Source organism: Cervus canadensis, chromosome 9 (genome assembly GCF_019320065.1).
Source record: "Cervus canadensis isolate Bull #8, Minnesota chromosome 9, ASM1932006v1, whole genome shotgun sequence".
NCBI lineage: Eukaryota > Metazoa > Chordata > Mammalia > Artiodactyla > Cervidae > Cervus > Cervus canadensis.
In genome coordinates, this window is record NC_057394.1 from 9098909 (window position 1) to 9112782 (window position 13874).

Sequence of the window (13874 nt, forward strand, 5' to 3'; positions counted from 1 at the left end):
CACGGTCTGTCCAAGCACTGTGACGTGCCAAGGGCTTTAATGTCCGTCACTTCAAACTTTTTTTGAGACAAGACAGAACCGAGGAGATTACACTCGCCTGACAAAAGTAAGGAAACTCGCTGGCGGAGGTTGCAGAATGAATGTGTAGTGGACTGAGGTGCCCCTTAAATTAATCAGGTCCCCACTTTTCAATGAAACATGTCTGCCATGTTGGGACCATGGGGCATTCAGGAATTCCAGGAGGAAAGAGGCCAGGCATGTTTTGTTAGAGCTAAATCCACCTCACCTAACACAATGATTTGGATGATTGATTTTTTTTTTTTTTTTAATGAATGCATTTGTGCAAGAATGAATGAATGAAAAACCTCTGGTGGCAGTGAAGGCTGCTCTTCTGATGGCAAAGAAATGAGCTTGAGGAGAGAAGTCAGAGGGATACTACTGAAATTTTCTGAATTTCCCTCTCAAACTGTGATGGCAATGAGATTAAACATCACAACAACAAAGTATGTGCTCAGTTGTGTCCGACTCTTTGCAATCCCATGGACTATAGCCTGCCAGGCTCCTCTGTTCATGGGATTCTCTAGACAAGAATACTGAAGTGGGTTTCCATTTCCTCCTCTAGGGGGTCTTCCCGACCCAGGGATCGAACCCACATCTCTTGTGTCTCCTGCATTGGCAGGCAATTCTTTACCACTGTGCCCTCTGGGGAGCCCAACGAGATTAAAGTCTACTGTTAAAGGTGTGTGTATCATGAACAGGACTGTAGCTAAATGTTTCCACTTGAACTCCTGTGGCCCCAGAGTTTGAGCACATAAATAACCAGAAGAGAAGTTGTTGATTTTGATGTGGCACCAGTTGTAATGACACCTGATGACCAGAGATAGATCAGTGACTGCTGTCTTCTTTGGGGGCTTTTGGGAATAAAAAGAGATGTGGTAAGTCTGCTGGGGTGGTGTGTTTCTCTCCTCTGCACTTTTATTCCCAAACATCACATCTTTTCGTGGTCACAGACAAATCACGTGCAGAGACAGAAACTCTTTGTGAGTTAAGTTAGGAAATCGGAGTCACTGATGCGGAATTGGCAGCAGACGACAGAGGACACAGCTGTGAAAAGGTGCTGAAGCAGTTGAGAACAGTTGGAGGATGGCGGGTCATCAGATGTTTGGCCAACTCAAATGGAGCATGTGGATATGAGCATGAAAGCCAAAATCCCTGGGTCTCAGTGTCCTTGAAACATGAGGTTAAATGAGCTCCGGAGATGCCTTGCGGTTCCCTGCTCTGTACCCAGCCCGTGTCATGATGCCTGGTACCCTAGTGGATTCGTAGCGTTTTCTGTGTGAATGAATGAATGGGAAACTAGAGGATGAGCAGAGGTTGTCTGGATTTACAGGAGACACCATCTCAGCGATTCTGATAAAGGCAGAACAGGGACTTGCCTGGTGGTCCAGTTGCTAAGACTCCATGCTCCCAAAGTACAGGGACCTGGGTTCGATCCCTGGTCAGGGAACTAGAGCCCACATGTTGAAACTAAGAGTTCATATGCCACAGCTAAGAGAGTCTGTGTGCCTCAACTAAGATTTGGTGCAGTCAAATAAATAAATATTGAAAAAAAATAAAAAAGAGACAGGCCATATCAGAAAGGGTGATGTCAGGAATTCCCCGGTGGTCCAGTGGTTTAAGACTCTGTGCTTTACTGCTGAGGGCCTGGATTCAGTCCCTGGTTAGGGAACTAAGATCTTGCAAGCTGCGTGACATGGCCTGGAGAGAAAAAAAAAAGGGTGATATTTATGGCCATCCAGACCTGAGGCCCCATGGCCTGGAAGGGGCTCTAGTAACAAGGATCAGGGGAAAGGGACCTTGGACATACGTGGAGTGAGGAAGGAGGAAAGAAGTCACCAGTGAGAATCTGGCATGACAGACTGTGCATGTGTGAGGCCTGCCTGCAGGGACCAGAAACGTTCAGGGCAGTGTCGTTATTGTTCAATTGCTCAATCATGTCCGACTCTTTGTGACCCCATGAACTGCAGCATGCCAGGCTTCCCTGTCCTTCTCTGTCTCCCAGAGGCTGCTCAGATTCATGTACATTGAGTCGGTGATGCCATCCAACCATCTCACCCTCTGTCTTCCTCTTCTCCTCCTGCCTTCAATCTTTCCCAGCATCAGGGTCTTTTCCAGTGAGTCAGTTCTTTGCATCAGGTGGCTAAACTATTGGAGTTTCAGCTTCAGCATCAGTCCTTCCAGTGTGTATTCAGGGTTGATTTCAGGGCAATAGGATCTGGGAACAGGGAGGAAGAAGTGAAGCAGAAGGATGTCTGACCAGTAACCCCTGTCCTGTTGGTTTTTAAGTGATGATGGTGTTGGCATGGCTACAGTTGAGGGAGAAGCCATGTAGGTACCTGACCCACAATAGAAGCTGCTGGACGCCAACAGATGGTGATGGAAACTGTGAGAACAGATGCTCATTTAAGGGGTTAAGTGCAGAGGACAGGCACATGGACGGCAGGTAAAGGACAGGCTGGAAACCATAATTTGGAAGATTCAAAAGACTAAGGAAAACCTCAGGGAGTTACAAGAAGAAATGACCCACAGGGTTGCAAGTACCTCACAGCTAAAAAAATAAAAAAATAAGAAGAATATATTTTATTTGGTCCAGAGAGAGCCAGAATGATCTGAGGAAAGTATATGCCAGTAGAAGTAAAAATGTTGCTGTCACAGAATACAAAACTGGATTTTAACCATTTAAAAGAGAGCAATGAACCAAAGGGTTTTTTCTCCCTGAGTTGCCACGAGCTGTTTCCAAGGAGAAGATTCATCAATGAACATATTGTAAGTGTGCCGCCTCCGCCCACTATTGAGCTATTTGAATACCAACTGCTTTTAATAAACATGATAAAGCTACTGGAAATCATGCTTGTCAAACTTCCTGCACTGCCTTATGAAGGACACTTCTGTAAACAGAAACCAAAAATACACTGGTTATAGATACATGAGAGTGATAAGGCTAAGATACACAGAAGCAATTTCCTGTCAAAATAATAAGTGTACCTAGGATACTTAAATATTCCTGCTGGTCTTTATCAGGAGAGTAATAGGCCTGCTGTCCTCAGTTATATTGATTCAACATGAATGAATGTGTACAACAATATTTCTGTATATAAAAGAAAATTATTGCAATGAATTGCCTCAACTTAATTTTGGATTCTTCACGTTTGTAAACTGAGACATCCAGGAGACAATGAAGGACAGGGAAGCCTGGCATGCTGCAGTCCCTGGGGTCGCAGAGTCGGACAGGACTGAGTGACTGAACAACCGTGTTGGTAAATTGAACTTATTTTACTACTTGATGATATTTAATAAGAAATAAGTTACCATTTCAGTGATTCAGGAGCTGCTTGTTGAGGGTTTTTTTTCACTGCATGATTGTTGATTTAAAATTGTAATGGGAGTACAGAGACAAAGAGCGAGTCGGGCAGGCAGGCAAGAAAAGGGAAATTTATTACAGGAAAATGAGGGGGTGACTGGCCCTTGAGGAGAACTGGCATCTTCCCTTTCTGACGGGGTCTTTCATATACCCCGCCAGTGAAAAATTCTCTGAAGGGGTGGTTAATTTTAGCCTGCAGTTGAGTCCTGTGGTCACATAGCTGAAGGTCTGGAATCTGGTGGTCTCATAGCTTTGAGAAGGTGGACGCCAGTGAGAAAGCAGAATGTCGTTTGGGCAGTTTGGTCAGTCTCAAGGATCAGTGTGATTTTATTCTTTGTTTGTGAGGGCAACATAATGAGCCATCATAACAATGAGCCCCCATGTAGACCCTATCAAAAATATTATGACTCTGGATGTAAATACATTCTGTTGCATTTTAATATATGTGTGGATTCACTAGGATTTCTTGGACACTGTTTGATTTGGTGGCACTTTTGTATTCGTAAAGCAAGGGTGAAAGTGGTTTGATAACTACTGTCATTCATCAATGGAGCATTGTCTTGGCAGCTCGAATATACCTGTCATAGAGATTTAAAAAAAAATAAGATTCTGGATGTCTACTTCTCCATGATAACAAATCCTTAGTCAAAAGTCTGTTTTGCTCCTGATGGGATATTTGCTAAGACAAGGTACATAGAATTAACGTGCGAAGATGTCACATTTATACATCAAGTGATTTTCAGGCCTTAACTATGGCCAGATCAGAAGAGAAATAAATGGCCTTTCACTGGCCCAGTGGAAAGGTATTATGATAAATTTTTTCTTATATCATCTTGGAACAGCATTGTAAAATCACTCTTTGTTTCCTCCTTTGCATTGTGTTATCTTTAAGGATTTCATAAAGATTCTGTATCCAGTTTTTGGGTATATAGAAGACTGTCATTCAAGAAGGATCCCAAATTGAGGTCACCAAATGCCCCACCACCCCATAAATCAGAGAACAAGCATAATTTGAATATTCTCCATATATTTACATATCAATGTCAAGAGTCCCTAACTCCAATTATGTAAAATAAAATTAATTAGTGCAGCCTCCTGTAAAACCCATATTCAAATCCAATATTCAAGACAAAGCAGCCTGGAAACACCTACCACACCTTAAAGGCAATTAGCTTGATTTCTTCCGGAAATAGGAGGGTCAGGCAGATGCACCTACCTTGGTGCATCAAGGGGAACAGACACAGAGTTAGATGTTTGAACACAGGGAATCAGATCCCAGGCGATTGGTCCTGAGCTTCTGTGTTCTCTTTCCCAGTGAAAACTGCACATATTTACACATACCACGAACACTGTCTTATTCTTCTCGAGTTCCTGCAAGCATCACGTGGCACTTGCTCGCCTTGGCGAGGGTTCTTTCTCCAGCCCCAGGGAGAGCAGAGAGTGTGCCATTGTGCCTTTTCTGGTGATAAAACTACTGCATTTCTCCTGAATGAGCATCGTCATGGGTGTGCACTGTCTGAGCGACCTTTACCCTCCCTTATCTGCCTTTAGAAGTTCTCCTAATTGTAGTTCAGCACCAACTTGGTCCATTATGAACACCTTACACTCTATAGTTAGAACTTCTTTTAAACCTTAGATTTGCTTGGATGGCCTGGCTTGCTGCCCCAAGCCTGGACTTTCTCATGCTTGCATAAAAAAAGACAAGAGGTGGGACTTCCCCAATGGTCCAATGGTAAAAATTCTGCCTTCTAATGTAGGGGATGTGGGTTTGATCCCTGGTTGGGGAACTAAGATCCTGTGTGTGGGGGGGTGTGTGTGTGTGTGTGTTCAGTCATGCCTGACTCTTTGCGACCCCAAGTAGCCCACCAGGCTCCGCTTTCCATGGAATTTTCCAGGCAAGAATGCTGCAGTGGGCTGTCATGCCCTGCTTCAGGAGATCTTCCTGATCTCTTACGTCTCCTGCATTGGCAGGCAGAATCTTTACCGCTAGCGCCACCTGGGAAGCCCCCAGGATCCCACATGTCCAGGGGCAACTCAGCTGGCACTCCACAACCCGAGAGCCCCATGCCCTGCAACTAGAGAAAGCCCCTCATACCATAGTGAACAGCCTGTATGCCGCAACAAAGACCCATCACACAGCCCAAAGAAAGCCACACAAGTGGTTTTGTCTCTTCCACCAGTTGTGAAGATTAATTAAGATATCATTGCTAAGCGCCCAAGACATAGTGCATATCCAGAAACTGTTAGCCCCTCTCCTTCTGTTAAGATTCAGTCCAGGTGTCAATCGGAGGAGAAGTCTCTCTGTGGATGCAGGGATAATCAGACACCTGTCTTGGCAGTATCCCTTCCCACGTCATTGCACTTCCATTTGCTCTTTGTGTCCCGAGGGCCCAGCGTGTAGCTGGTGGATGGTGATATGAAGCCTCAAGGGAGGTGACGAGGAGAGCGTGGTGAAGATGACAAAACTGTGGAAATTTAAGTGGCGAGTGGGCATCTCATCATGTTCTCCTTCAGTGTGATTTGGCTTCACTTCTGAGTAGCTAGAAGAATTGATATGGTCACGTGATTCATTAAAGGAAAAAGAGTCTTTACTTAGATTCCCCCATTCTCTCTGGTTCCCATCCTCTATGGCAAGGACAGAATGGGGAGATCAACTTGGGTCTATTGCAGCGTTGGAAATAAATGTGAGTGTCACATTAAATTAACCCCGGAGGAAAATCTTGAGAATTGTGAGTATTGGGCAGCTGTGCTGTGGTGCAGACATAGCTCTAGGTATATGAATATAGACCTCAAAAAGTTTCCTGTTAATATAGGAACCCTAAGAGGCAAAGCTATTTTATCCTGTTAATCTTTATCAGTGCTCTCTAAACTAGCATACAAACTGTTTATGACATGCTCAGGACGATCTGTTGGGCTGAGAGAAAAATATTCAAGTTTTTTTTCAATTAATTTTTACCTCATTCCTTAAACATCTCTTGTGCTCAAGCTCAGTCGCTCAGTCGTGTCCAACTCTTTGTGACCCCATGGACTGCAGCCCACCAGGCTCCTCTGTCCATGAGATTTTTCAGGCAAGAATACTGGGGTGGGTTGCCATTTCCTCCTCCAGGGGATCTTCCCAATCCAGGGATCAAACCCAGGTCTCCTGCACTGCAGGCAGATTCTTTACCTGCTGAAGTCACCAGGGAAGCCCCTTTAACCTTTCTAGTTGTATGTATTTATTATATACAGTAAATGGAATTTGAGTGTAATTAACAAACTTGCCAGGTAGCGCTAGTGGTAAAGAATCCACCTGTCAATGCAGGAGACATAAGAGACACAGGTTTGATCCCTGGGTCAGGAAGATCCCCTGGAGTAGGGCATGGAAACCCACTCCATTATTCTTCCCTGGAGAATCCCATAGAAAGAGAAGCCTGGCGGGCTACAGTCCATGGGATTGCAAAGAGTCAGACACAACTGAGCAACTTAGTATGCATGCATGCAGGCTTGCATGGAGACTCCGTTTTTGTGATCAGGGTAAGGATGGTTTGGGGACTAACCCACTCTGTCTTTCTTCTCTTAGACTGTGGTTTTGAACTTGCTTCCCAGAGCTAACTTCAGCATGCTCAAACGGAAGCAAAGCTCCAGGGTGGAGGCCCAGCCGGTTACCGACTTTGGTCCCGATGAATCTCTGTCGGACAACGCAGACATCCTCTGGATTAACAAGCCAGTAAGTTTCTTTTTCTTAAAAGAATAGAGAGGCACATGCTGATATGAAGCCACTTTGATTCATTTAATTCAGAAGCTCCTGTGCCTGTGATTTGAAACCTCTGAGCGGCAGTAGAACGTGGGTGAGTCTTGGAGTCTGGGAGATGAGAATGATTCCGATGACAGATGAGATGCGGTGTGAGTGACTCACAGAGGAGGCATCAGAGGGGGCTCCTCGCCCCCTCCTCGGAGTGCACGCCCTCCTTGGAGTCACAGGATGTGGAGTTAATGACACTTCTCCGGCCGACCCGAAGCTGGAGACCGAGATGAGGGACCTCTTCACTTATCCTCACCAGGCAGGAGTCCGAGGAGATAATCAGATGTTAGGAATTAAAGGTCTCCTTCTGAGTTGCCAGTAAAGGTTAATGAGATAGTGGGTAGTGTCTGTGAAGAACTTTGTCACCTTCTCTGCCTAATTAAGCTGGTGAGAACTTGAGGCGAAGCCCGGCTATACACCAAGTGGCATCGTACACGAGGAGACGGTCTAGCGGCCGGAGCTGGGGCTGAAGGCCTCATTGCAGACTTGGGAAGCTCAGCTTCTGACAGCAGTCCTGTTGTTGTTCAGTCTCTCAGACGTGTCTGACTCTTTGCGACCCCGTGAACTCTAGCATGCTAGGCATCCCTGTCTTTCACCATCTCCCAGAGTATGCTCAAACTCATGTCCATCGAGTCGGTGATGCCATCCAGCCATCTCATCCTCTGTCGCCCACCCCTCCTCCTCCTGCCCTCAGTCTTTCCAGCATCAGAGTCTTTTCCAGTGAGTCAGATCTTCTCATCAGGTGGCCAAAGTATTGGAGCTTCCGCTTCAGCATCAGTCCCTCCAATGAATTTTCAGGGTTGATTTCCTTTAAGATGGACTGGTTTGATCTCCTGCACAGGATCGACTCCCTTATCGAGCTCCATAGCAGGAGCTGAAATCAGGAAATGAGCTGCTACTCTCCCGCTGCTTGTCTTTCCCTTGACCTTGACTGTAATAAAGATGATCAGCCTTGGTCCCCTCTATCCTCTCGCTTCTTATCTGCTCTCCAGACCACTTCTCAGCTGCTCACATTTCTTTCCACATTTCTGTGTCTGTTCACGTTTCCCTCTGCTTAACAATCATTGAAACATCCCTATTACCTACATTGAAGATTTTAAAAAGTTGTTTGTATCCCATGCAAGGCCCTTTATATTGTGGCTCTGACGTGTGCAGCAGCTTCCTTTTCCTGTATCTACACACTGTCCACTTATCGGTGGCTTCCTGCTCCTCTGAGGTGTCCAGCCAGTTCACAATGTTTCCTTTGCCCTGAGATGCTTTCCCAGCGACGGGCTACCCAGATGGCTCAGTGGTAAAGAATCCACCTGCAGTGCAAGAGTCCCAGGAGACGCAGGTTGGATCCCTGGGTTGGGAAGTTCCCCTGGAGGAGGGCACAGCAACCCACTCCAGTATTCTTGCCTGGAGAATCCCATGGACAGAGGAACCTGACAGCCTATAGTCCATGGGGTTGCAAAGAGTCAGATACAACTGAAGTGATGTAGCACTCACACACAGACCAGTCCAGTCCTCCTCATCCATGTCGCCCCTGCCCCCATCCACTCTGAAAGTTTCCTGCTTTGACCCTCTCCACCACAGATGGAATGAACCTCTTCTCTTTCCACTTATCCTACTTTACGTATAGATGTAAGTAAAAAAACGATTTCTGTATAAATATATATGTGATGCATATTAGACTGAAATAGGCATAATATCACTCATTAGTGATGAGTTAGAACTGTGTTGTTTCCATTGGTGTGTCTTCAGAGTCCAGTGTAATTTCTAACACATAGTAGGTCTTTCCTGTTCATGTTTAGGGAATTTGAATGAAATAGAGAGTAAAGCAGCCATTTTTTCTTAGCGTCCACCAGTACAGAGCTTTCTGAGACCTTCTGAAGAAGGTAGTTTTACAGATGTAGGCTCAGAAGGCTAACTAGAATGATTAATGCTTGATGAGAATTCATTCTTTAATTCATGATGGTTTTGTGGGAGAATTCATCTTTTGAGGCTCTTTTGTGTAATTAAATCCTTTGTGTTGGGGGCCCAGATGGGTCTAAATTTACGCGTGGTGTTTATTGAAGCGCTTCTTAATTGCCATGAAAAGTACATCAACTTTTAATCATCAGTGACTTATATGGTATGGAAATTAGTGGCATTATGTCTTCATGCAAATATTACAACTGTCAGATTAATATTATAACCCACTCACCAGCCTACAAGTGTCTGAGATCCTCAAAGTTCTGACAGCCTTTTCTGTTTTTCATCTTAGGTGGTTGTTAGCTTGTATAGCTTCAGAACCCATCGACTATGAAATTGAAAGAGCTTTTTTTTTCTTTTTTTTCACAGAGAGTATATTAAAGAATTAATATGACTGCACATTATATATATATATATATAGGCTAGTCAATAGATAACACATTGAAATTATGTTTAGGAATTGTGTACTGATTTGTTAGTAATATTAATTGTGTGGGTTTAACATGCAAATGCATTAATATTTTTTATCCTAGCTATTAGTTTTCATAAGAATATATTATATGGATGATTTATGTCCTACACTTATACACATGTATACACACAGAGAAACATCTTTAACTTTTTAATTCCTTCTTCTTTGTGTTAGGGTTAAGGAAAGACTTCAAACATCAAGTGCACTGCCAGCATTGCACAAAAATGTAATTTTTGGCATTTTTGGGAGAGATACCTGGGCTAAATTTATATGAAACATGTTCTTCAAAATAAAGAAGAAGGTTCATTTATTATTAACTTTTGAAAATATAGGATGAGAGCAGATTTTAAAATATATTTTCATACAAACGTGTTAGCATAAGATAATAGAATGAAAGCCCTACATATGGGAAGTGTTCTATATCAGTTAACTTTAAGAAGCATCTGGGGTCTACTGGGATGAGCCTGTGTGCTAGGTTCCAGGGAAGTTAGAATAAATATGGCCCCAGAGTCTAGGTGCTCACAGAACACAAAAAGTACGAAAGTAATAGCATATCAGGTTTCATAATTTCACTGAATGAGGCTCTATCTTGCTTTTATGCCCCGGTGAGTACCAGGGGCTTTGGGGTAGCCTGACCTGGTTCACACTGAGGTGAGGTTTTATTCATGCGGGACCACAGAAAAGCTCCTTAACCTACCTGAGCCTTAGTGCTTCCGTGTGGAACTTAGGCTGCTTTGAGAATTAAATGATGTAAAGTACATTGAAAATATTTAGCACATTATCAGTATTTAATATGTCAGTTTTGTTCTTCCTTTTCTCCCTAAGTAACCCAAGTGTTAGTTGCTTAGTCATGTCCGACTCTTTAAGACCACATAGACTGTAGCCTGCCAGGCTCCTCTGTTCATGGAATTCTCCAGGCAAGAATACTGGAGTGGGTAGCCATTCCCTTCTCTAGGGGATCTTCTTGACCCAGGGATCGAACCCAGGTCTCCTGCACTTCATATAAACAAGCGCTTCTTTACTGTCTGAGCCACTGGGGAAGGCCCCCGTTTTTCCCTACTGGTGAAATATTGGGTTGGCCAGGAAGTCTGTTCGGGGTAAACCCAAATGAACTTCTTGGCCAGCCCAATGTTTCCAACTCAGGATTACGTTTTCCAAATAGCGTGGTTCATAACACAGGTTTCAGATGTTTTTCTGGGCCATCTCCACAGTGGGTTCACTCTCTGCTGCGCATCTGTGCCATCATCAGCGTCATCTCGGTCTGTATGAACACACCCATGACCTTCGAACACTACCCTCCTCTGCAGTACGTGACCTTTACCCTGGACACTCTGTTGATGTTTCTCTACACAGCAGAGATGATCGCCAAAATGCACATCCGGGGGATTGTCAAGGTGAGCGTTTCCTTGTTATTTAAGCTCAAAACCAAAGCACACTGAAAATCTGTATCTGTTTAATGTTTTCATGTTAATTTCAGTCAAATAAAACATCTCTTTTTTACCGATATTGAAGTCCTTTTAAGAGGGTATAATTCCAGATATTGGTGAAAACATGATACATTTAAGAGTATTGTAACAAGTCAATCGTGTAAGGCATAAAGTCTTGAAATATCTGAGAAGCAACTAAATGGCCCCGCCTCCAGCTTCCTGAAGGCCAGAGGAGGGTCTTTCACGCTGCCTACAGGGTCATCATGCCACCTAACCCAAGGAGGCACGTGTTGGTTTATAGAATGCAGGATAAACATTATGTGATAAATTTGCAGTGTGATGATAATCAGCAGGATCTTATATGCTGAGGCATACTAAAGATGTAAAGAGGTAAAAAGAGAGACTTGAAATGGAAAGGAATTCCAAGACTGTAAGACAAGAATGTGTAACATGAAATTGGTGCCATTGGGAGACAATAAATAAAGAAAGAAAAGAAAAAGGAAAAGAAAAAAAAATAAGAAAAAGAGGGAAATTTCTATCCTGGGGTATTTCTTCCTCCTGTGACACTAACCTTTATAGAGGTTAAATGGAAATCCCAAATGAACTTTTTGGCCAGCCCAATAATCCCATCTCAGTATTATAGATACTCTAAAGTATTTTGATGGTTTAGTCGCTAAGTCATGTGTGACTCTTGTGACCCCGTGGACTGTAGCCTGCCAGGCTCCTCTGTCCATGGGATTCTCCAGGCAAGAATACTGGAGTGGGTTGCTGTTTCCTTCTCCAAAAAGTATTTTAAATTGTGCTATTTAGAGACACAGTGGTATAATGAAACAGCAGAATGGGTATTAGGGTTTGACAAATGAAAGTTTTGACTCAAATCCTAGCCTTTTCATTTACTGGCTATAAAAACATCTCAAGGGAAGAAATTGTGGTGGAGAAGAGCCTTATTTTGTATAACATTTTTGAAAACTTAATGAGTTGATGCTTAAGATGTATTTATTGGGTCAACTTTGTTGCTTCTTTTTACACATAATTCATTGTATGCTATCTTTAAAAGAGAGGGATCACAATCAATGATCCCTAGTAAGTCCCTAGTAATCAAACCATCCTTACATTCCCAGAAAAAATCTGGCTGGGTCATAACACAGTTTTGTTCTGTTTTAATGTACTATTTCATTATATTTGTTATTACTTTTCTCATTTAAATTTTGCTTAATCTCTATCAGGTTTGATATTAGCTATTCAGTGTATATGTATGCTGTGTATATGTACTTCTGTGCTCTAAAATAGTCTGAGTAATCTTGAAACTGTTTTAGCTTGAAACTTTTGGTAAAAATCTCCTGTGAAACCATTTGATCCTAGTGCTTTTTTGATGGGACTCCCTTTCTTTAAATTGGTTTCTTTAGACTTGCTTGGTCTTTACTTGATGAAATCAATTTTCTTAAAGAAATTGTCCACTATTAAGTTTAACTTATTAATAGTGAATGTTTTACAATGTACTGATTTCCAACTAAAATATTTGTACAGCTTTTTTCAAAAGTGAAAATTTATGAAGAAAAGTATAACCTGATGCTTAAAATAGAACATGATTTACACATATACTTTATTTGGGTTGATAGACTCAAATCCCATGTCCCTGGAAAGGCTAATCTTCAGGGAGAAACTAGGGAAGAGAAGGTAGTGATGCACTTAACACTTCCCAATTGTTAAGTAGATAAAGAATGCCAGCCCAAGATTTAGCCCCCAAGAACTGTGGAGCCGTATGCACACCCTACCTTCTTGCAGGATTTGTCGACACCGGCAACATTTCGATTGCACACATGCAGATACACAGTAGTGGTTCTTCTAGTTACACAGTAATTGGGGCAAGTATTTTTGCAAATGTGCATAGTGAACATTTGTATGGTGAGAATTCAGATAGTGAGAGATCAGTATTTTGTGGGAAATGCTCTAATAGTGGTCTGAAAAAGTTATAGGGGGAAGGAGGCACCCAAAAATAGTGACAAAATATGTTTGGGGCTGCCCAGAGAAGTCTTGAAGAAAGAGAATGTGGAAGTGTTGTCTTGAAGGATAAGGAGGTGTGGGCTATGGTGGGGGAGATGGGGAGGGGAGTAAAGGATCTCACAGAGAGGAAAGCAATGCTGTAGACACACAGCCTTGGAACAGACTGGAGCCTTGGGGTGCTCTGCGTAGTCACAGTCAGGGGGAGCAGATGGTATGCCCAGGGAACAGCCGGGGAGGACCCTGGCAAGGGAGACCAGCTGCACCTCGGAGGACCTTGCAGCCTTGTGAGGCACTCAGTCTTCCTTCTGTGGTCAGTGAAGAGGCATGGGGGATCGGAATCCGAGTGACATAGTTTGATTTGTATTTGAGAAGTTCACAGTGGAGATCACAAGCTCCACGCACTGTAGGAGAGAGAAACTGAAGCACAGAGTCCTCCCGGCAAAAAATGACCTTTGAAAGTTTCGTTAGAGGAATGTATCTGTTTGAAGGATTTCACATCTTTTATAACATTTCCCAAGCTTGACTATATCTGCCAATTAATTTTCACTCCCTCATCATTTGTTTCCAATTGCCTCCCCCACGAATTCCTGTTCTGAGAAGCACTGTAACTCAACCAAATCCCCATAGGCAAAAATAAAGCATTGGGGTGATATATGTTTGTGTTTTTGTGAAGCATTCCATGTAGTGCAGACTGTGAAGTCTTCAGACAATTCTCAGTTGTCTATTTTTCATCTGGCAACAGACCTGGCTAAAAAGTAGCATGCGTCCTCTGAGCATTGTTGAAGTAATAAACAGTAATGCTAAGACACAGTGAGA

The 13874-nt window shown here is 43.2% G+C and overlaps 1 protein-coding gene across 3 annotated transcripts in view; it reads left to right on the top strand.

Moving 5' to 3' along the window:
* NALCN (sodium leak channel, non-selective) overlaps positions 1-13874 on the top strand; it is a 294668-nt gene that overhangs the window by 15096 nt on the left and 265698 nt on the right. For all 3 annotated transcript variants that reach the window (XM_043477974.1, XM_043477976.1, XM_043477975.1), the window contains exons 2-3: positions 6981-7127; positions 10839-11021. In XM_043477974.1, the coding sequence (XP_043333909.1) occupies positions 7020-7127; positions 10839-11021 (291 nt within the window). In that variant the 5' untranslated portion in view covers positions 6981-7019. The remainder of the gene's footprint in view (positions 1-6980; positions 7128-10838; positions 11022-13874) is intronic.